At 44.5% G+C, this 22950-nt stretch overlaps 1 protein-coding gene across 7 annotated transcripts in view; it reads right to left on the bottom strand.

Annotated features, from left to right (window-relative positions):
- ift80 (intraflagellar transport 80 homolog (Chlamydomonas)) overlaps nt 1–22950 on the bottom strand; it is a 78493-nt gene that overhangs the window by 8271 nt on the left and 47272 nt on the right. For all 7 annotated transcript variants that reach the window (XM_052110317.1, XM_052110316.1, XM_052110322.1 and 4 more), the window contains exons 16-18: nt 15416–15587; nt 2975–3064; nt 2721–2893 (exon numbers count right to left, since the gene is read on the bottom strand). In XM_052110317.1, the coding sequence (XP_051966277.1) occupies nt 2721–2893; nt 2975–3064; nt 15416–15587 (435 nt within the window). The remainder of the gene's footprint in view (nt 1–2720; nt 2894–2974; nt 3065–15415; nt 15588–22950) is intronic.

The raw sequence follows: 22950 nt of genomic DNA, 5'->3' as shown, positions 1-22950 counted from the left end.
ACCCCTAAACCCAACACAACCCCTAAACCCAACACATCCCCTAACCATAACACATCCCCTAACCATAACACATCCCCTAAACCCGACACATCCCCTAAACCCGACACATCCCCTAAACCCAACCACAACACATCCCTAACCAACACATCCCTAAACCGACACACCCCTAAACCCGACACAACCCCTAAACCCAACACATCCCCCTAAACCCAACACATCCCCTAACCATAACACATCCCCTAACCATAACACATCCCCTAAACCCGACACAACCCCTAAACCCAACACAACCCCTAAACCCAACACATCCCCTAACCATAACACATCCCCTAACCATAACACATCCCCTAAACCCGACACATCCCCTAAACCCAACACATCCCCCTAAACCCGACACATCCCCTAAACCCGACACAACCCCTAAACCCGACACATCCCCTAAACCCGACACAACCCCTAAACCCAACACATCCCCTAAACCCAACAAAACCCCTAAACCCGACACAACCCCTAAACCCGACACATCCCCTAAACCCGACACAACCTCTAAACCCGACACATCCCCTAAACCCGACACAACCCCTAAACCCGACACAACCCCTAAACCCGACACAACCCCTAAACCCGACACATCCCCTAAACCCGACACATCCCCTAAACCCAACACAACCCCTAAACCCAACACAACCCCTAAACCCAACACAACCCCTAAACCCAACACATCTCCTAACCATAACACATCTCCTAACCATAACACATCCCCTAAACCCGACACATCCCCTAAACCCGACACAACCCCTAAACCCAATACATCCCCTAAACCCAACACATCCCCTAAACCCAACACATCTCCTAACCATAACACATCCCCTAAACCCAACACAACCCCTAAACCCAACACATCCCCTAAACCCAACACAACCCCTAAACCCAACACCACCCCTAAACCCAACACAACCCCTAAACCCAACACAACCCCTAAACCCGACAAAACCCCTAAACCCGACAAAACCCCTAAACCCGACACAACCACTAAACCCGACACAACCCCCTAAACCCGACACAACCCCCTAAACCCGACACAACCCCCTAAACCCGACCCAATCCGTAAAAACCCAACCAAAACCCTAAACCTAACACAACCCCTAAAACCTGACATAACCCCTAAACCCAACACATCCCCTAAACCCGACACAACCCCTAAACCCAACACAACCCCTAAACCCAACACATCCCCTAAACCCAACACATCCCCTAAACCCAACACAACCCCTAAACCCGACACAACCCCTAAACCCGACACAACCCCTAAACCCGACACACCCCCTAAACCCAACACAACCTCTAAACCCAACACATCCCCTAAACCCTAACACAACCTCTAAACCCGAAACAACCCCTAAACCCGACAAAACCCCTAAACCCGACACAACCCCTAAACCCGACAAAACCCCTAAACCCGACACAACCCCTAAACCCGACACAACCCCTAAACCCGACACATCCCCTCAACCCAACACACCCCCTAAACCCAACACAACCCCTAAACCCTAACACAACCTCTAAACCCAACACAACCCCTAAACCCAACACAACCCCTAAACCCAACACACCCCCTAAACCCAACACAACCCCTAAACCCAACACAACCCCTAAACCTAACACAACCCCTAAACCCAACACATCCCCTAAACCCAACACATCCCCTAAACCCAACACAACCTCTAAACCCAACACATCCCCTAAACCCTAACACAACCCCTAAACCCGACACATCCCCTCAACCCAACACACCCCCTAAACCCAACACAACCCCTAAACCCTAACACAACCTCTAAACCCAACACAACCCCTAAACCCAACACATCCCCTCAACCCAACACACCCCCTAAACCCAACACAACCCCTAAACCCAACACAACCACTAACCCTAACACATCCCCTAAACCTTAACACAACCTCTAAACCCGACACAACCCCTAAACCCGACACAACCCCTAAACCCGACAAAACCCCTAAACCCGACACAACCCCTAAACCCGACAAAACCCTAAACCCGACAAACCCCTAAACCCAACACAACCCCTAAACCCAACTCAACCCCTAAACCCAACACAACCCGTAAACCCAACACAACCTCTAAACCCAACACAACCCCTAAACCCAACACATCCCCTAAACCCAACACAACCTCTAAACCCAACACATCCCTAAACCCAACACATCCCTAAACCCAACACAACCCCTAAACCCAACACAATCTCTAAACCCAACACAACCCCTAAACCCAACACATCCCCTCAACCCAACACACCCCTAAACCTAACACAACCCCTAAACCCAACACAACCCCTCAACCCAACACATCCCCTCAACCCAACACACCCCCTAAACCTAACACAACCCCTAAACCCAACACATCCCCTCAACCCAACACAACCCGTAAACCCAACACAACCCCTAAACCCAACACATCCCCTAAACCCAACACATCCCCTAAACCCAACACAACCTCTAAACCCAACACAACCCCTAAACCCAATACAACCTCTAAACCCAACACACCCCCTAAACCCAACACATCCCCTAAACCCAACACAACCCCTAAACCCAACACAAATGAGACTACACAACTAAATAAAATACCTATATAAAGACAGACACACACAAAGAGAAACATACATACACACACAGACACAGAAACACACACACACACACACCTGTCCCAGTTGTAGAGGTTGATGTGTATCTGTATGGCATGGTAAATGAGGTTGGCCTGCAGTAGCGTGCTCTCTGCCTCCTGCACACGTCCACTGAACAGCAGAACATGAGCGGCACACGAGTCTTTAGATGGCAAATCCTTAATGAAGTTTATATACTGTACTTTATCCACCTGACACCCACAAACACACAAGTGTTAGACAGAGGGAAAGTGTGTTCTCTCTACTACAGCAGTGTTTAGTGAAGTGTGTACCTCTCCGATAGCGGCATATGCCACTTCTGCTGTGCTCAGCTCTCGACTGGACATTGCCATCCCTGCCAGACATGACCACAGAGTCTGATCCTGAGAGAAACACATCACACACAGCTGAATCTAAAACCATTTCTAAAAGCATTCTGCTCATTCTTCAATAATTATTATGCATGCAGCTTTTATGAGCTCATACTAATTCAGACTTCATGAAACATTTGTACTTTTTAAAACTGCACACACTGAAGGAACATCATTAAAATCAACTACTGACCTATCAATGAGCATGACTTTTCCATGAGCTTTCAAGCCATTTGTGAGTATTGGACACAGGTTTTTAAAATCATTTTCATTCTGATTTGTGAACCAGTTTAAAGCAAATCATTGAAAAGAACCGACTAAAAGTATGTTTCACCCACAGATGAACATCACTATGGGATATTCACTAAAAATATAAAGTGGAAAGCATAAAATGTATATTTACTATAGAAATTTCCATGACTTCAAAGATACTATTCATTTCCATGACTGTTGCAGGCCCGAAATTATTATTTGTTTAATTCCCTAATATTTACAGGTTTTCCATGACCATGTGTGAACCTGCAAACAACATAAAAAAAATGGAGATGAGCAGGGCTGGGTATCGATATAGATTTCCTGATTAGATTCGGATTCACAAGCTTTCAATTTGATTAAATTCCAATTCGATTGGATTTCCATAAATTTAGATCTATTTGAGTTCAAATGTCCATTTTGCTTAGAGCAATTTTACAATTCTCAGTACCAAATTCAAGCTAAGCAAGTAATTATTCAAGACAAGTAAACAGTTAGTAACAAAGTATGAACAACGACACAAATTACCATGAATACATCAAAGACAGCAATGAAGAAAACAGTGCTTGAAGTTTGTAAGTATCAAGTATTTAAGTAAATATTCAGAAATAGAAAAAAAGTCATGAAAGGTAACATAAAAGTGCTTAAATGACAGTCCCCGTTTGCCAAAAACCCCTTAAGTGTTTCCGTTATGTATAACACTTAAAGTGTGATTTCCACTGACCCGAGGGAATGAGGGAGTGGCAGGGCGGACGGCGGGGCCGGGTCGTGATCCTACACACCCGGTCCCGTATTAGGCTAATTATGCCTCCGAGAGGTTTAAAGGCTGACTGCAGAGGGCCGTGCGGGAGAGAGAGATCGTTAGCGGACATGTCCGTCATGTGTGTGTTTGTGTCTTCTTTTAAGTTTATCATTAAACCTATTATTTATATTGAAAAGCCGGTTCTCGCCTCCTCCTGTCCATTGAATACGTTTACAGAGGGTGTTACATATAATCGCTTAGACACTTCTCATAGGAAAGAGAAACCGTTAAGGGATTTACTACAGTGAATTACCATAATACAATTCTACTGTTACCTGTCTCTGACAACTTTCAGAAGATCGGAAATGTCCTGACCAACAATTTTTACCACATAGAAAATACTTTAACTTTATATTATGTTTTTATTTGGATTACATTTTTGGTTATAAACACTTTTTATTGATTCTTGTATACAAAAAATAAATATACAGTAAAAATACAGAATCAACTTTAACCCCCATTATTTCTCCCTCCACCCCCCAACCCCACCCTGTTCCTCAACTATTACACAATGCACAAATATTAACAAAATAAAAGTTTAAACATTAAAAAACAAAGAGAAAAGATAGAATTCCACAAAGAACAGAATCCACAAAATTTGACCATTATTTTGTTTCTCTCCAGATAGTCCTCACGAGAGCCTTCCAGAAAAGACAAACACCTGTTCCATTTATTACCAAACACGTCCAATCTGACCAATCTTTTCAAATGCTGCCACCCTACCAATTCAGTGAACCATTCATGAAATGAGGGAGTGCCTTTTGACTTCCATCCTCTAAGAAGTATTTGTCTGTGGATCATTACACTAGTTTGGACCCAGCTTTTAGTATATTTGTCACCTACTTTAATAACTGCCCCATCACCCAATATACACAGTCTGGGGCAGAATGAAATTTGAGGATCTAAAACCTCATGTGATCATGATCATGTGCCATATCTCCATCCTCCAACTGACTTCGCCAGCAGATCGGTGTGTCTTTTAGACCAAGCCTAAATAATCTAGAGGGAGTCCAGTAGAAACGATGCACAATCTTAAACTGAATAAGACATACACTTGCATCTCTAAACATAATTCAAATAAAATAAAACATTCTTTCCCACTTCCCATCCTCCAATTCCAAGTTCAAATCTCTTTCCCATAACCTCTTAAGAGATGTTGAGTCCCCGTCACCAAGACTCTGAATCAACGAGAAATAATACACTGACACTTCATGCCCCTTTACAAAGTCTGTGAGCACCATCAATTAATTCAGTTTCTAAAGATGGAGAGAGCTGATAATACTGGGCACACTTCTGTTTTCAGTGTGTTCCTATTAGATCATCCTTCAGCTTGTTAATGATTTCTCTTATTGCATGACCTGGATTCTCCCAATTACAAAACATTTGCCTAGGCACACTATACTCTTCAATTGGTTGTATAAAATTAAGGTGTTTATGCAACTGAGCACTGGTTTTCACTGAATGATTATAGTACATGAATACTGTTTAAAGCTTCTTAAGTTATCCATTCAAGAGCAGTGAGAGTTTTAGCACATAAAAATAAAGCTGCAAACTATCGATAAAAATGCACAAGTGTCGAAATTATATTTTTCTGTTTAACTCTAGCGCGTAAACTCTGTCGATACATCAAATGTCACAAAAAACTGGTTTGGAAACACTTTTTGTAGAGAAAATTGGCATTAACACAAAAATGTAGTGTTACATGGCAGAATTTATCCCAATCGTTAGCCTGTGTTAATCATGATGACAGTATACATCCTGAAAAGATAATTCATTGTACGTGATTATATAGATTATATAACGGGATATAGATCCGATGCTAAAAACATGACACTCCAGGAGTGCCAGCAGTTGGTTATGGTGTTGTGGCAAGAGGGTTGAGAGCACAATGTCTCGTTCCCTCCATCAGGGAACGGGTGTTACGACAGTAACCTAGACATTCCCCTTCTGTCACTCACTCGATGTTGTGTCGATGTAGTGACACTAGGGGTCCCTATCCAATAATGCCTCAACACTGAACCATGTTACGTGAACTGCTGACGCAGGTGCAAGCAAGCTGTTGCGTGCCAATGGAGCAGACTGCATCAGGCTAACCTTCCCCGACGCCCCATAAGATGTCATATACGTTTTATGTTCCTGGCATCCCTGGGGGGGGGGGGGGAACAAGCAACGTGACAAGCATGGGAGCAGGCCTTTTCTCCCATAGAGTGTTAGATGCGGCTGGGGTCATCTAATGCTATACACGCAGGTGGTGTTCTTTTCCAATCCTATTCTTTCAAGGGGAAAAGACCCCACGGAGACCACATCCTGCCCAGGCTGGGAAGTTCAAAATGTGGCAAATATATCACATGGGCTTGCAAGCCACACATGAAAGTGGCGCGGTGGTATGTCCTGTCTGGTGAGGGAGGAGCTCTACAAACACAGCGACCGGGTGCAGAAAATACAACACGGGGTTTCCGTGATAACCGCGGGGTGGCACCTGTTGAGCACCTATTCCAGTACAGAGTAATTAGTACCCGTAGTAGGTCTGGTCAGGAAATCCTCAGCAGAATTCGCGAGCCAGAGGGCTAGGGAGGAAGGACATCCAGGGAGCACGACTGGGAGTAAGAGCGCATGTGTTCACCTCAGAGGAGGTGAAAGTCGATATGCGCAAGTGGTACACCCGGTCAGCTATTCCGCATTACCGAGTTCTACATGCTCGGACCTGACAAAACACGGGACAAGACCAACTCAACACGAAGATTATAGAATCTTGCAAAGGTATTGGGTGTTGCAAAGCCAGCCGCTCAGCAGATGTCTGCTAGGGAGGTGTCGTTGGCAAGTGCCCACGAGGATGCCACACTCCTCGTACAGTGTGCTGGAACCCGCACGGCCTGGTTCTGATAGGCCAATGCAATGCGTCGATGACCAAGTGGGCAAGCCTCTGTTTGGAGACATAGGCCCTGTCCCATTTCTCCCCCCTTAAAACTTCCACTTGGTTTTGAGTGCCCTCGAAAGTAAAGTCCCCTCAACGAGGGAAGTGGAGTTGAAGATCTTTCCCTATGAAATGGGACACCACTATATGCAAATTAGCTGCAAACCTCACTACGCCACGCAGCAACGCCGACGTGTCTACTACTACTATTTTCATTCAGAAAATGCCGGTTCCAGCTGTTGTGTTGCCTGTTGTGTGGGCTGTGTTCGTGTATCTACGCCTGATGAATCAACAGAGAAGGCATGTGGAATATAGAAGACGATTCGCGTCTTCTTTGCCTTGAGGATTTATTTCAGGTATGTCCGATTTGTTTAAATATTTTGACGTTATATGTTTAATCATTAGCAGGTTTATTAGATGCTGCCACTTTAAGACCTAATGCAGATCTAATAATACACATATTTTCTCCCAAATGTTAACTCCCATTTAAGACATCAACTGTGTTTAAGTGAATCTCTAAACCGGTTATTTTGCCATATATTTGTGTGTATTTGATCGTTTAGAAGCGCACACAAAACCCAAAGTATAGTTTGCTTGTCTAGTTGCAATCCGTTTCCGGCAGGCCTCCATGGGAACCGGGCAACGTCTCTTGCGCTGGATCATTGAGCTTTTAGTAGCTGTTTTTACCACCAACAACGTCCCGCAATTTAGAAACAGCAGACACTGCACTTTACAACAATCACCGATTGTGCTCAGTGCTGATTCTGACGTCAAGTTTGGGTTTAGAGAGAAATGACAGCTGTGAAGGGACAGATGATGCGCGGCTAGTTTTTAATAATTTTACCTCACATATCTTCTTTTATAATCCTTAGAAGCCAAAATTGAAAATAAAATTAGATTAACTACCCAGATCAGATGCATATTTGATTGGCAGACTCTTTTGAAGCACTCGGCAGATTTCATATGAACATCGTCAGATAGCTTCGTGAAATATTTTCTAACATTAGTGTTCAAAACTCAACAGTCCATTGGATGTTCATCAAACTAACATATTCCAACATATTTCGAATTTTTAACATGCTTATTTTGCGAAAATATACTTACAATTCAGTTGCTCCTTTCCAGCGGTGTCCGCCATCTTAGTTGAAAAATTTGGCCGGCTCGCTGAGTTCGCAAGGTATCCTGGGTAATTTCATCTTCCACTTCGTTTTAAGCCTGCATCGGACCGCACTATGTTTTGAGGGTTGATTTTAAGGGGAGAATATCACTCCCCCTTGCTCTTTAGAGTATTGGGACACCCTACCCCTACACGAGAACGCGCAAAAACAAGGGTTAGGGCAGAAATCTAGGGTAAGGGGAGGTATTGGGACGGGGCCATAGTTCCCTTTCCGCTGTCCGCCAAAGCAAACAAAGAGCTGCTCAGAACATCTAAAGCTCCGTGTGGTACAAATAGATGTGCAAAACACACACTGGACACAGCAACGATAAGGCTGGGTCTGCCTCCTCTACCTGGTCCCTGAAGGGGGTCGTAGGAACCTTGGGCACATAGCCCGGTCAGGGTCTTAGGATGACATGAGCATCTACTGGACCGAACTCCAGGCAAGTGTCGCTGACAGAGAATGTTTGCAGGTCCCTGACCCTCTTGATGGAAGCGAACACAATCAGGAGGGCAGTTTTCAGGGAGAGCTTTTAGCTCAACTGAATCTAGCGGTTCGAAGGGGGCTCTCCGAAGGCCCTGAAGGACCACAGAGATTTCATGAGGGGAACAGGCATGCCTTGATGGATTCAACCTCCAGGTGCCTCTAAGGAACCTGATAATCAGGTCGAGCTTCCCTAAGGACTTACCGTCCACTGCATCGTGGTGAGCTGATATAGCAGCTACATACACCTTCAAGGTGGAGGGGGACAGCCGCCCTTCCAACCTCTCCTGCAGGAATGAGAACACTGACCTGACTGCGCACCTCTGTGTGTCTTCTGATTGGGAAGAGCACCAGTTTGCCAACAGACACCACTTTAGGGTGGAGGGAGCTCTGGCTTAGTTGATCATGTCTACTACAGCCGGTGGTAGGCCACTTAGATCTTCCATGTCCCGTCCAAGGACCAGACGTGGAGGTTCCAGAGGTCTGGGCGCAGATTCCAGAGGGTGCCCTGTCCCTGAGAAAGAAGGTCCTTCCTCAGGGGATTCCGCCAGGGAGATGCTGTCACGAGGAGCGTGAGGTCTGAGAGCAAAGTTTGAGTGGGCCAGTAAGGAGCCACTAAAATGACTGATCCTTCCTGACCTTGCACAGCACCTGTGCAAGTAGGCTCACTGCCCCAGGGGCCAGCTGTGTGCCAGCACATCTGTCCAGAGGGGAGCCTCTGATAGGGAGTAACATCTGATGTGGGACTCCTGTCCATAGAAAACAGAGGTCTATCCAGGGGTTGAATAGCTGGCGGCAGGAAGGGGTGAAGATCACGCGGAATGTGCCGTGGCGCCATGCCCATCTCGGGACTCGATCTGAAGCCAGTGCTCAAGCGGTCTCATATGCATCAACCCGAGCAGTACGACCGCCGCTGAGGATGCCATATGCTCCAGGAGCCTCTGGAACTGTTTTAGAGGGACCGCGGTGCCTTGTTTGAATGAGGTGAGGCAATTCAGCACGACTGCATGCGCTCGTTCGTGAGGTGTGCTGTCATTGAGACTGAGTCTAACTCCATGCCAAGAAAAGAGATGCTCTGAACCGGGGAGAGCTCGCTCTTTTCTCAGTTGACACAAAGCCCTAAACGGCTGAGGTGCCTGAGCACCTGGTCCCTGTGGGCACACATAAATTCTCGAGAGTGAGCTAGAATTAGACAGTCGTCAAGGTAAAGGTCCCTTAGCGGGGCAAGGGTTTCCTCTGCGACCTTCATGAAGGCGCGAGGGGACAGGGACAAGCCGAAGGGGAGGACCCTGTACTGATACGCCCGTCACGAACCGTAGGAAGGGACTGTGTCCAAGATTGCGTTGTGGAAGTCCATCAGGTCTACCGCTGTGAACCAATCTTTATGCTGAACGCATGTTAGAATATGTGACCCGTCACGGAAACCAGTGACACAAGTCGGCAGCACAACTTGTGAGCAAAATGAGAAACAAGTGTTTTTTTCCAAAATTGGTGATTTCCGCTTTTTTGCAGAATCTGTTAGTTGAGATCATGAAGAAGCCTCTCCATGTTTGAGATAACAGTATTGGTATATTTAAAAGCGTACATTTTGAGGTTGAAATCGGCTTGTTTTTCGGAGATTCTAGCATGCGTAGGGGCGTGTCATTGTCTGTGTGTATTTCCGTACTGAATAGCCGCCGGCGCTTTTGCCCCCGCCCCTAACAGCGTGGCTACTTATTATGCAGCTCTAGCCGGCTCTATCTGATATCAAAATTCAATGAAGATGGACGCCGCAAAGAATGTCGCGAGACGAGCTGAACCGTGGCCATTACAACGAAAATGTTTTGAAGTACTTCTTCGACAAGCCGGATGCTTATGAACAAGCGTTCACTGATTCTGAAGACGATCTGAGCGACGATGAAAGTGGCATGATAAGACTGAATAATATCCCTAATCTACAACTGAGCGAAGATGAAGACGAGGAAGAATGTATCGGACTGGCGCCATGCAATTATTGGACATTTAGAGGCAAACAGACGCACAGTGCAAACTTCGGAGATGGTTACAGCCACAAAGAAGACCCCGACAAAGAGAAAGTGTGCCCGAACGACTTATTTCATTGGAGGCAACGAGATCTGCAAGAATACTTTTCTGTTTCTTATGGGGTGAGTTTCCATAAACATCAAAGTTTGTCGCTTTTTGTTCATTCTAAGAACACGCATCACGTTATCTCATGTTTAGTCCATGTTTACAGGGGGAGCTTTACAGGGGTATGGCTTATCTAAATGAGATGTAAATGAGCCCTATTGTCACTCCCAGCAGCAGAGAGAGGTGAGAACTGCACAATCTTTTGAGGCCGCTTTCTCCCCTTTTAGCTTTTTGAGTGCCTACCTTCAAATGGCCACAACTTCTCCAAATATTGTCAGATTTCCATGTGTTACAAATCGTTGGAAAGCTTGGAGACTACACTTTCAGAATCTGTGAATAACTCAAAATGCCCCAAAACCGACTTGTGTCCATACTTTCCGTGATCGGTCACATATGTCTCTGCGTGAGCATCTTGAATGGGAATTTGTGTAAGGCTTAGGTTGAGAACTCGCAAGTCCAAGATTGGCCGTAACCCACAGCCTTTATTGGGTACGATGAAGTAAGGGCTGTAAGTAAGGGTGAAACCCCTCTCCATCTTGGCTGGAGGGACAGGCTCCATTGCGTCCTTGTGTAAAAGCCTGCAGGGTGTTAGCGTTCTCGCCATGCAGCGAAATGAAGTGAATGCTGCTGAAATGGGGCAGGCGCCTGGCGAACTGAATCATGTAGCTGAGTTGGATGGTCCTGGCCAGGTACCTTGGAACCGCAGTTCCTGCAGCACATCAGGATCAGGACTACCAAAGTGCAGATCTTTTAGTGCCTGGTGGACTTGCAGGACGGCCATGGCATGCACGGCATCAGGGATGACGTCATCCTACAGGGCTTGGCCATCCTGCCATGTGGCCGCGTTTTGTGGGCACAGGTGTACCACAACCGCTTTGTCCACTTTGACTTCGAGGGTAGGGAGAGTGGACGAGCAAGGAGGTCGGTTTCGGGAAGTAAAAGGTGCCCTCCACGACTTTGTCAACTCGACATGCACTTCCTGGAAGAAAGGGACTGGGGGGTTCCCTGACCTGAGGAACCAATCATCTAGCTGTGAGGGCTGAGGGGAGGACGGAGGGTTCCAATCCAGCCCCACGCTCACGACGGCCCAGGCAAGCATATCGGCCATCTGCGCATCAGCCTCAGACTGGGCGGGAAGACCCAAAGGTGGCAGCCCAGTCGAGTCCTCCGCGTCAGACGCCACGATGCTCCCCGATACAGCGGTGACGTCATCATCCAGCTCAAGGGGTCTGAAGGAGACATCAGACTGGACATGGGGTGAGCCGGTCTCACCTCAGACCCAGACGAGAGCAAACGAGCGTGCCAGGGGTGGATGGTTTGTGGGGATTTACACAGCGAAACCGTGCCCGCTGAACTCCCCAATTCGCCTACATCACCAGCCGCGAGGGCCTCAATCCCGTGGGAAGAAGGAACGATGCGGGAGGTGGCTGGAGTGGCTGCGACCGCAACGTTGCCATGGTCAAATTCTCACAGTGAGAACAAGAACCATCCATAAACACTGCCTCGGTGTGATCACGACCCAGACACACGAGGCAGCGTCTATGACCGTAAGAAGCAGAGAGATATCTGACGCATCCAGGAACTACACAAAGGCGGAAGGGCATCTTAAAAAAGACACGTTTTTAAAAAGATATTCAATGCCAATGTGCTACTCTTTTAGAGAAAATACGCTCTTTTAGAGGGTGTTTGCTCTTTTAGAAGCGCTGTCGAAGCACCCAGGGCATAGACTGCACTGGTGTGCAGAGAAGAGAAAAGCCGCTGGTAACGCACTGTAGAGGGGGGGTTATGTAATTTCATATAATTTTCAAAAATTATATGAAAAATTATAATTGCGTTATTTTACTAACCCAACTAATGACTCGTCGGCGCTTTATCAGTGGGTTGCACGACACGTGAAGCATTTTTTATTTTTAGCTTTCACTTTGCACTATTTATTTTAATATATCTCTTTACATAAATACTATTTTCCACTTAAAAACTATAATTTCGTTATTTTACTCACTGATGAGCAAAAGGTCGAGGCAGAAATGGCCATGTACCTGCAGGAAATGGCCATTGATGGGGAAGAGGACCCGCTGACTTGGTGGAAAACGAACGACAAAAGGTTTCCGTTCATGGCAAGATTAGCACGGAAATATCTGTGCATATGTGCTACCAGTACTCCATCAGAGCGGGTCTTCAGCACAGCGGGTAGTGTAGTTACTCCAATCCGCAGCTTATTAAAACCAGATAAAGTGAATATGTTGGTATTTCTGGCCAGAAACATCGAAATTTAAACATGGTCTATGGTGAAAGATATTAGACTTCTTTACGCATTTTTCGCCATCCGTTCCGGAGCTATTCGATTTTGCATATTATTTTTTAAACGTTCATTTATGTAGTTCATATGACCACTTTACAATATTTCAATAACATAATTTATTTTGTAGCCTGTGCTGAAGTTAATTGTGCTGCTAATTATAAGTGAAATGTTAATGCCGAGTTTCAGTCTGAGTGTTGTTCCGTTTTCTTGTTCTTTATTTGTTGTTCTTCTATGTTTTAATAAATGTGTGTTGTTCATATTCACCTTGTTTCTTTCATTTGATTTGACATTATGGATTTATGGCCAAGGAAAATTTTCTTTAAAAGTATTAACCAGACAAAAGTTATTTGGCGTTCAGCTGGTCTGGGTTTATCTTAAACTGCCGCTTCAGTGTATACAAGAGCTATGTGACAATGAGCAAGATTTTCTGAGACACTACAACTACTAATAATTAATTAATAAAGGCTATTTTCTTGTAGCCTACAACATAAAATATTTTAATCTAAATGTACAGTGTAAGACATGTAAAAAAAGACAAGAAGCTAACAATGTCAAGATCAATATTTGTGTAGTCTGCCTGACACGGTATTTTCACAGACTCACACGTCACGTCTCTGGCATATACTACAGTATTTAAAATAGCATATATGCATTAGTTATATTCTCAATTTAATTTACAGAGCAATCCCTGCAAAGTTTTTAGGTTAACTATAGAAGAGACTAGGATTAGTGAGTCACACTAGCAAGACTCGCAAAAGGGGGCGTGGCATCACGATGGTGGATCTACATCGTGATGTTGGTCAGCCATCACGATGGACGATGATATCGTCCATCGGCACAACCCTAACACACACACTCACACACGCAGTATAAATATATATGTAATAAATTGTTTGTTAATAAACTTCTTCTGTTAAATTTCTTTGTGTGCTCCTACATGTACTATTTACTATTTACCTTAAGGAGAACTTAGTTAGGAAAAAAGTTAGCGTCGATCCCTAATTATACAAGACACGTTTCATATCGTATGCAGTAAATGTAAACATAAATAAACAAAGTGACTGAGCGCCTGCTGTCGGTACAGTGAGCATCAACAGTTTAACAACACTTCATGTTTAACATGAATTTGAGTTCATAAGAAATTTGTATTTAACTTTTATACTTTTGATTTGCTTTTGTTTGGCAACTTTGTTGCTTCTCAAACCATTATGTTACTGTTATTATGCACAAGTCTATGGGTGTGTTCACACTTGGCAGGTTTGGTTAGATTAAAACGAACTCTGGTGCGATTGCTCTGTTAGTGCGGTTTATTTGAACAAGTGTGAACAATGCCATCAAAACCTTGGTGTGCACCAAACAAGCGGACTGAGACCACTTGAATTGTGGGTAACTCTGGTGCGGTTTGATTGATATATGAACGCAACATGGACCAAAGACGTATAAACGGACCAAAAACAGGAAGTAATTTGCCTAATACTGACCTCAAGCATACCTGGTCCTTCTCATCGTAGGAGCTATGTTGCCCATTATAGTTCGGGACAGGCGTCGGAACTGCCGTCAGCCGTCCTTGCAGCATATTTTCGTTTGTGTGTACAACGGAGGAATTCCTGGTGCTTTTTTGACTCCTTTACAAATTTTATTAGCTCTACGTTTGATCTCAGCTGGTAAAAATACCACCATATAGACATATATAAATCCAACAGGCGCATTTCGCCCAGCAGCCAGCATTGTTTTGGATGTTCTGCAAGTTCTGTCATCGGCAAAATATACGTCATAAAAGCTGTCCAATCAGGTTGTTTCAGGTTTTTCTGATGCCTTTTGTTATGTATCTTTTGGTTCGGTGTTAAAAATGCCAGTGTGAATGCTAAGCGAACCAGGACTAAATGTATCATTTTCTTTTTTGGTCTGGACCAAGAGGACCAAGAGAACCGAACTACAAGTGTGAACACACCCTAAATAAACTGTGCAAATATTCAATAATTCATTTAGCTTTAAATGTATTATGTAAGTTTGCCAATTAAATTAAATTCAAATGTATTGCTTTGGTCTACACTCTGGAAGTGTTCCGTTAACTCGAAAAACTATAATTACTAAAACTAAAACTGAAACTAAAATAAATAAAAAAGAAATAGAAATGTGTTTACAAAATAAAAAGTAAACTAAAACAAACAAAATCAGTAACGAAACTAACTAAAACTAAACTGAAAGTTATTGCAAATTTGAAAAAAATATAAAATAAAAACTGATTTGAATAATACTAACCTTGAAATGACAGAGACAGACATGAGACAGAAATGAGACATGGAGATGTTGGTGCTAGACTGACCTTGGCAAAGCGACAGAGACGGAGCGCGTCCTCCCAGCGAGCGCTGCTGCTGTACTCGTGCAGTAATGTGGGGTACTGAGACACCGCACTGCACACTAGAGATCCGTCCACCCGTCTCACAGTCACCTGACTGCCCACATAACTCATGATCTGAGGAGAGCCACTCAACTCACTGCAACATACATTAACACACAAACACACACACACACATATATATATATTTCATCTGATGAAGATTAATGAGGAAGGAGTTTATTAATATTCACTAGATATGAAGTTTGAGACACGATGTTTGTGTTGACAGAGCACGTTTCCACAATCACATTTTCCTTTGCATGCCCTCGCTTTAATTTAGAACACTTGATAATCTAATCAAAATCTGCATTGAAATAAGGATAAGAATATAGATGAACATTGTCAATATTGAAAGATTTGTTTTCAAATTCCCACATTATTTTATTTATTTCACCTCTAGGGGCTGCTGTTACACTGTAAAACCAAGCCATTCACTCCAGTGCTGGCAACAGATAAACAAAAAGGAATAATAATAATAATAATAATAATAATAATAATAATAACGGCTGTTGGTGATGCTGTTTCCTGTTCCTGTTGCTGCTAGTGCTCCTGTTTGTAGCCTTCTAGCCTGCTTAGCATTGCTTATCTTTCCATTTTCAGTGTTTAAGCTTTAATCTCTCCCATTTTTTCATGCACATTTTTTTCAGCTTTTATAAATTTAAATGCGATATCTGCACTGGAGTATTCCTGGATCCGTCTAACGTTATTTGGTTGAGGACGATCAAGCCAGCCCTCTACAATGCGAGTAATTCACATAAGTAAATTTCACATTATGCGACCAAAAAAATGTCTGTTATTAGCCACTGGCAACACTTTCGTCTTCACCAAATGACTCCAAGACCCCTCCAGAAATGGCTGCTGGCGGGGGACCGCAATGGAGTGATCGACCAGGTGGTGTTGGAGCAGCTAATCCATTGACTACCAAATGGAAATTGAATGGGTCCAATGCCACAACCCAGGATTGCTGGAGGAAGCTGTCCAATTGGCAGAGGACAATATGGCGGAGTACCCGAGGGCGGAAGAACCCTCCTACTCTCTCTCCTCTCCCTCTATGTTTTCCCCATTCTATTCTCCCTCCCTCCTCTCTTCACTCTCTCCACAGTCCCACTGCTGAAGGCGGCTTCCCGTTCACAGGGTTTGTTCTCCGGCAAATGCACTGCCCCACCATCTCCCTCTCAGGTGGATGTGTCCGTCAACTCGGGTGCGGGTGTAGCATCTGGGCCAGCCTGCTGGAGATGTGGAAATCCATGGCACTTCCGGGATCAATGCCCTGTGATGGAGCTGGGGACTGTGGTCCGGATCCCTGACACTCCACAGACTGTCCCCAATCAGGCCGGAGTGTACAGGATACCGATAAGTGTCAAGGGGTTGTAACCAAACCACTATCCATCAATGCTTGGTTCAAGAGTGAGGGGTGAAGTCTGTGCACAGGGATATTCACAACTACCCGGTAGTGACCCTCGCTATTAAATATCGGGGAGCAAAGCATAGAGTGCAGGCCACGGTTAGCTCCTGCCTCACAGACCTGCTGATTCTGGTCTGTGAGGCAGAAAACTGCAGCTCCGGCTCCACCATAGCCTGAATTAAAAAATGTTTTAAAGGGAATGTGTGCAGATGGGTCCTGAAGAATTCTGTGAGATGTGCGATGCTTTGGCAGGGGAGGAGGAGCCGTAAGGATGACTTAAGGGGGGGGCCCTCCCATATTCAGGGGATTTCCCAAAGGAGATTTTCGTCTGGAGCAGTCAAGAGACGAAACTCTTAGGCATGCCCTCGACCAAGTAAAAGTTATTGATGGTCAACAACTCCAGCTTTTGGATAGTGTGATGCAGGATGCTCAAAGAAAGGAAGATACAACCCAGCTCTTAATACCACGGAGCCGCTGGGAAATGTTGTTCCAGGCAGCTCATTATAATCCGATGGCAGGTCACTTCGGGGAGATGAAAACACTGAACCGACTTACAGCCTGTTATTATTGGCCGGGGCATTGCTGTCGATGTTTGCAGGTGGTGTATAGGATGCCATGAATGTCAGCTGGTGAATCCACCGGCCACCCCAAGAGCACCATTGTGCCCTCTTCCACTGATCGAGGTCCCCTTCAAAAGAATTGGCATGGACCTTGTTGGGCCATTAGAGCGGTCAGCACACAGACATCACTTTGTATTTGTCCTGGTGGACTATGCAACACGATATCCGGAAGCAGTGCCTCTATGCAACATCTCAGCAAGGCACAACATTCATGTCATGGACACTCAGCAAGCTTTATGAATTGTTTTACCATCCACAAACAGATGGCTTGGGTGAGCGATTTAATAAAACCCTTAAAACATATGATTCGTAAGTTTGTGCAAGAGGATGCTAGAAATTGGGACAAATTGAGGTCCGCCAACCATGACACAAGCCCGGATCCGTCTGATTCTTAAAAGGACAAAGATCCAAGCGAGTGCAAGAGTTACCGTCCAATTTCCCTGATTCAGCAAGACGTTAAAATATTGTGAACATTTCTGGCTAAGCAATTAAGTTATGACATCTCTTATACATATAGATCATGTGGGGTTTATTCGGGGCTGCAGCTCTTCTGATAACATTAGGCGTTTAATCAATATCATGTGGTCAGTGGCGAATGATCAGACTCCGGTCCCTACCATCTCACTTGACGGCAAAAAGGCGTTTGATATGGTAGAATGGGATTATCTTTATAAGGTTTCGGAAATATACGGGTTCGGGGATACTTTTATTGGATGGATCAAGTAACTTTATAGATACCCAGTAGTGGCGGTATAAACAAATGTATTAATTTCAGATTATTTTACTCTGGATAGGGGCACCTGGCAGGGTTGCCTTCTTTCCCCATTATTGTTCTGTCTTGCCCTGAAACCATTAGCAGCCGTGATAAGAAAGGAGGATGATTTTCCAGGGGTGGTGGAAGGAGGCTTGATTAGCCTGATAAGGGACCGGGTGTGTATGATCACGACCCGGCCCAGCCCTCCCACAGACCCCTAAATAAAAAGGTTTTCATGCGATGTGGGCAGATGGGCTTCATTACATTTATCTATGATTGGGAAGGTTAATGCTATTAAAATTAATTGTATTCCAAACTTCAACTACCTGCAACAATCTCTCCCTGTAGATGTCCACCTGTCTTATTTCAAGCAATTTGATAGTATAGCGAAGTGCTTCAATTAGAATGGTAAGCATCCCAGATTACAATTCTATAATTTACACAGGCCAACTGACAAAGGTGTGCTTGGCCTACCCAAGATTTAGTTTTATTATTATGCATTCAGTCTCAGACATTTGGCTCATTGGTCACTTCCACCTGAGAGAGCCCCTCCCTGGTTTTAAATTGAACAGGAAGTACTTACCCCTATTTTGCCACTGCAAAGCCTGTTAAACTAACCGGAGAAGATATGTCAAACCCCGTTATCTCGCATTTGTACGCGGTATGGACAAAATATCCAGTGTTTAATTCAGACATTTATTTAAATGTTGCTTCGAGCATATGGCTGAATCCAAAATTACATATTAATAAGTCCCCTTTCTGCTGGTCAGAGTGGAAAATATGGTTCAACATTTTAGGATTCCCAGATCTCAGTTCTTTAGGCATTTATAGCTGCGCCACCTGCTGAAAAGTGTTTATTAACTGTCTGACGTAGATTGTTCACCCGGTCCACGCTTTCTCCTTTCCATTTTGGGAACCTGATTTGCCACATTGGCATCACTCTCTCTAGTGGCAGAGTTTTGTGCATCTCTCTCTCTCTCTGTAGCATCTCTGGCTCGTCCTTATCCCCCTCCCGGCTGATTAGGACAATTCAGCGCTAGGCGTACGTCCTCACAGCCCGGCCATGCCCTCATCTTAGTCACACTCCTCCACCACCCTTCCAGGCTGTCGCCTGGTCCTCAGCCACTCCTCCGCCCCCTGGCGGATGACAGCCGCACCTCCCCTGGTGGATGCAATGACTCCTCCGTGCCCTGGTAAATGGCAGTGGTTCCTCCAGTCCCCTGGCGGAGGGCAGCGACTTCTCTGCTTCACGGTAGACAGCAGCCACGAGGACTGCACGACAGCGCATCCCTTCTCCTTCCTGGGTTTCGGCACCAATGTAACAGATTCAAATGATGGGCAGAGAGGAAGCGGGGACAGGGTGAACGATCCACGCCAGACATTTAATAAAAACATTTCAGTGTATAACAAAACAAAAACACACACTGCTTTTCAGCCAGCTAGGTATAAACATTAAGACACACACACACACACACACACACAGACAGGCTTCGTGCATCTCTCTCTCTCTCTCTCTCACTTGAACTGCAGCTTCGGCTCCACCTTATCCCTCTCCCCCAGCTCAGCCAAACACCCCACCCCTACCACATTTCTAAACATAATTAACTAATATTGGCATCATATTAATACATTTCCTGTTATAGCATAATTTAATGTTCAGCTGCTTCGAAACATCGGCTGTTGTGAAAAGTGCTATACATATAAATTTGACTTGACTTTAATAGTAATAAAAATAATATATAGACAACTATTGGTAGATTTTTGGCAATAACAATAATTCCACAAAGCAAATATCAGCACTGATTAATCAGTAACACCAATATATCAGTCTACCTCTAGTTTGAAACTTTAAAAAAACACGTCTCGGTTTGGAGTTGGAGTTGCACGGACTGCCCCATAGTGACTAAGACCCTCAAAAACATGATAGGTATTTCAAGAATGAAATTGAGAATTTCTTAAGGAATTTGCACAAGGATAGGAGGCACAATTAACTGTGTTAATTTTTAATGACTTAATTTTAAGATATACACTGATCAGCCACAACATTAAAACCACTGACAGGTGAAGTGAATAACATTTATTGTCTTGTTACAATGGCACCTGTCAAGGGGTGGGATATATTAGGCAGCATGTGAACATTCAGTTCTTGAATTTCATGTGTTGGAAGCAGGACAAATGGGCAAGCATTAGGATCTGAGAAACTTTGACAAGGGCCAAATTGTGATGGCTAGACGACTGGGTCAGAGCACCTCCAAAATGGCAGGTCTTGTGGGATGTTCCCAGTATGCAGTGGTTAGTAGCTACCAAAACTGGTTCAAGGAAGGAGAACCAGTGAACCGGCGACAGGGTCACGGGTGCCCAAGGCTCACTGATGCGCGTGGGGAGCGAAGGCTAACCCAGCTGGTTTGATCCCACAGAACAGCTACTGTAGCACAAATTGCTGAAAAACGTAATGCTGGCCATGATAGGGGGCGTAGTGGCTAAAGCACAGGGCTGTTAATCAGAAGGTCACAGGTTCTAACCCCACAGTCACCACCATTGTGTCCTTGAGCAAGGCACTTAACTCCAGGTTGTTCCGGGGGGATTGTCCCTGTAATAATTGCACTGTAAGTCGCTTTGGATAAAAGCGTCTGCCAAATGCATAAATGTAAATGTAAATAGGGGGCCTGGGCACCTCCGCGAGTTTTGACGATGACTACCACCCCTGGAGTCATGAGTTTGAATCCAGGCCATGCTGAGTGACTCCAGACAGTTCTCCTAAGCAACCAAATTGGCCTGGTTGCTAGGAAGGGTAGAGTCACATGGGGTAACCTCCTTGTGGTCATGATTAGGGGTTCTCGCTCAATGGGGCGTGTGTTATTATAGTAGTAGCATGAGACTCCACATGCTGTGAGTCTCCGCTGTGTCATACACAGTGATCCACGTGATAAGATGCGTGAATTGACTGTCTCAGTAGCGGAGGCAACAGAGTCTTATCCTCCGCCACCCGGATTAAGGCGAGTAACCGCACCACCACGAGGACCTACTAAGTAGTGGTAATTGGGCATTCCACATTGGGGAGAAAAAAAATAAAAAATGCTGGCCATGACAGAAAGATGTCAGAACACACAGTGCATTGCAACTTACTGCGTATGGGGCTGCATAGCCGCAGACCAGTCAGAGTGCCCACGCTGACCCCTGTCCATCACCAAAAGCACCTACAATGGGCATGTGAGCGTCAGAACTGAACCATGGAGCAATGGAAGAAGGTGGCCTGGTCTAATGAATCACATTTTATTTTAGATCCTGTGGACAGACGAGTGCGTGTGCATCATTTACCTGGGGAAACGATGGCAGTAGGATGCACCATGGGAAGAATGCAGGCTGGCGGAGGCAGTGTTATGATCTGGGCAATGTTCTGCTGGAAAACCTTGGGTCCTGTCATTCATGTGGATGTTACTCTGACACGTACCACCTACCTAATGATTGTTGCAGACCACATACACCCCTTCATTGCAACGGAATTCCCTGATGGCAGTGTGTTCTTTCAGCAGGATAATGCGTCCTGCCACACTGCAAAAATGATTCAGGAATGGTTTGAGGAACACGAAAGAGTTCAAGGTGTTGACATGGCCTCCAAATTCCCCAGATCTCAATCCGATTGAGAATCTATGGGATATGCTGAACCAACAAGTCCGATCCATGGAGGCCCCACCTCACAACTTACAGGACTTAAAGGATCTGCTGCTAACGTCTTGAGCCATATACCACAGGAAACCTTAAGAGGTCTTGTGGAGTCCATGCATATGGGTCAGAGATGTTTTGGCAACACGAGGGGGACCTACATGATATTAGACAGATGATTTTAATGTTGTGGCTGATCGTGTATGTTCTTACTTCTGCACTAATGTCTTGATAGTTGGAGCAATTACAGAATGTCTCTTTAAAGGGGATATAGAATTAATTCCACATGGGTTCCACTTGTAATTTAGTTTCAATAAATGCACTTTTTGGACTTGGGGGGAACTTTTGATTTCTGAAAGTTTAAATAACATTTCATAGTACAATGAACTCTTATTTCTCAAAAGATCATGAAAAATCCTGTTTTCCTTAAAAATTTAAAGAAACAGGGGGATTTAAATTCTTTAAGGAAACTAATTGAAGTTGCATTAAATGTTGAGTATGCTATATGTGATGGAATGGAGCTTCTATGGATGTATGGCTCACCAATGATGTGACTGTGTATTAGGGGTTGCACAACTACTGATTTTTAATAGTCTTCTCGAGTCTGTTATTCTAGTCAAATTTGACAAGTTGTGACGTCATTTCACTCCACTACCCCAACACAGAAATCCCACTCCTTTATTTGTACAATCCTACAGTACACAATAGATAGAAGTATGTTCGCAACAATGTAACAATGTTTAGCTATGGCTAGTTATATGTAAAAAATAAATGAAATTAATATAGCTAGATGTGGTCAGGCATTAGATGGCCTGTTAGACTGTATTTGGGGTCCTATAGGTTGGTATGGAAATGCGTGTAGTGATTTGACACATGTGGGAAAAAATTATGAACAAAAAACGTTGTTTTGAAAGGATGGAATAAACATCCATAAACAGCCATTATGTTTTCTTAATATAAGCAAATTTTTATTAGAAGTGTGCCACAATATGCATACATACTGTACATCGAGCTGTAA

This window comes from Xyrauchen texanus, chromosome 38 (assembly GCF_025860055.1).
Source record: "Xyrauchen texanus isolate HMW12.3.18 chromosome 38, RBS_HiC_50CHRs, whole genome shotgun sequence".
Classification (NCBI taxonomy): Eukaryota; Metazoa; Chordata; class Actinopteri; order Cypriniformes; family Catostomidae; genus Xyrauchen; species Xyrauchen texanus.
The sequence above is the reverse complement of the archived record's forward strand: the minus strand, read 5'-3'. Positions and strand labels throughout refer to the sequence as shown.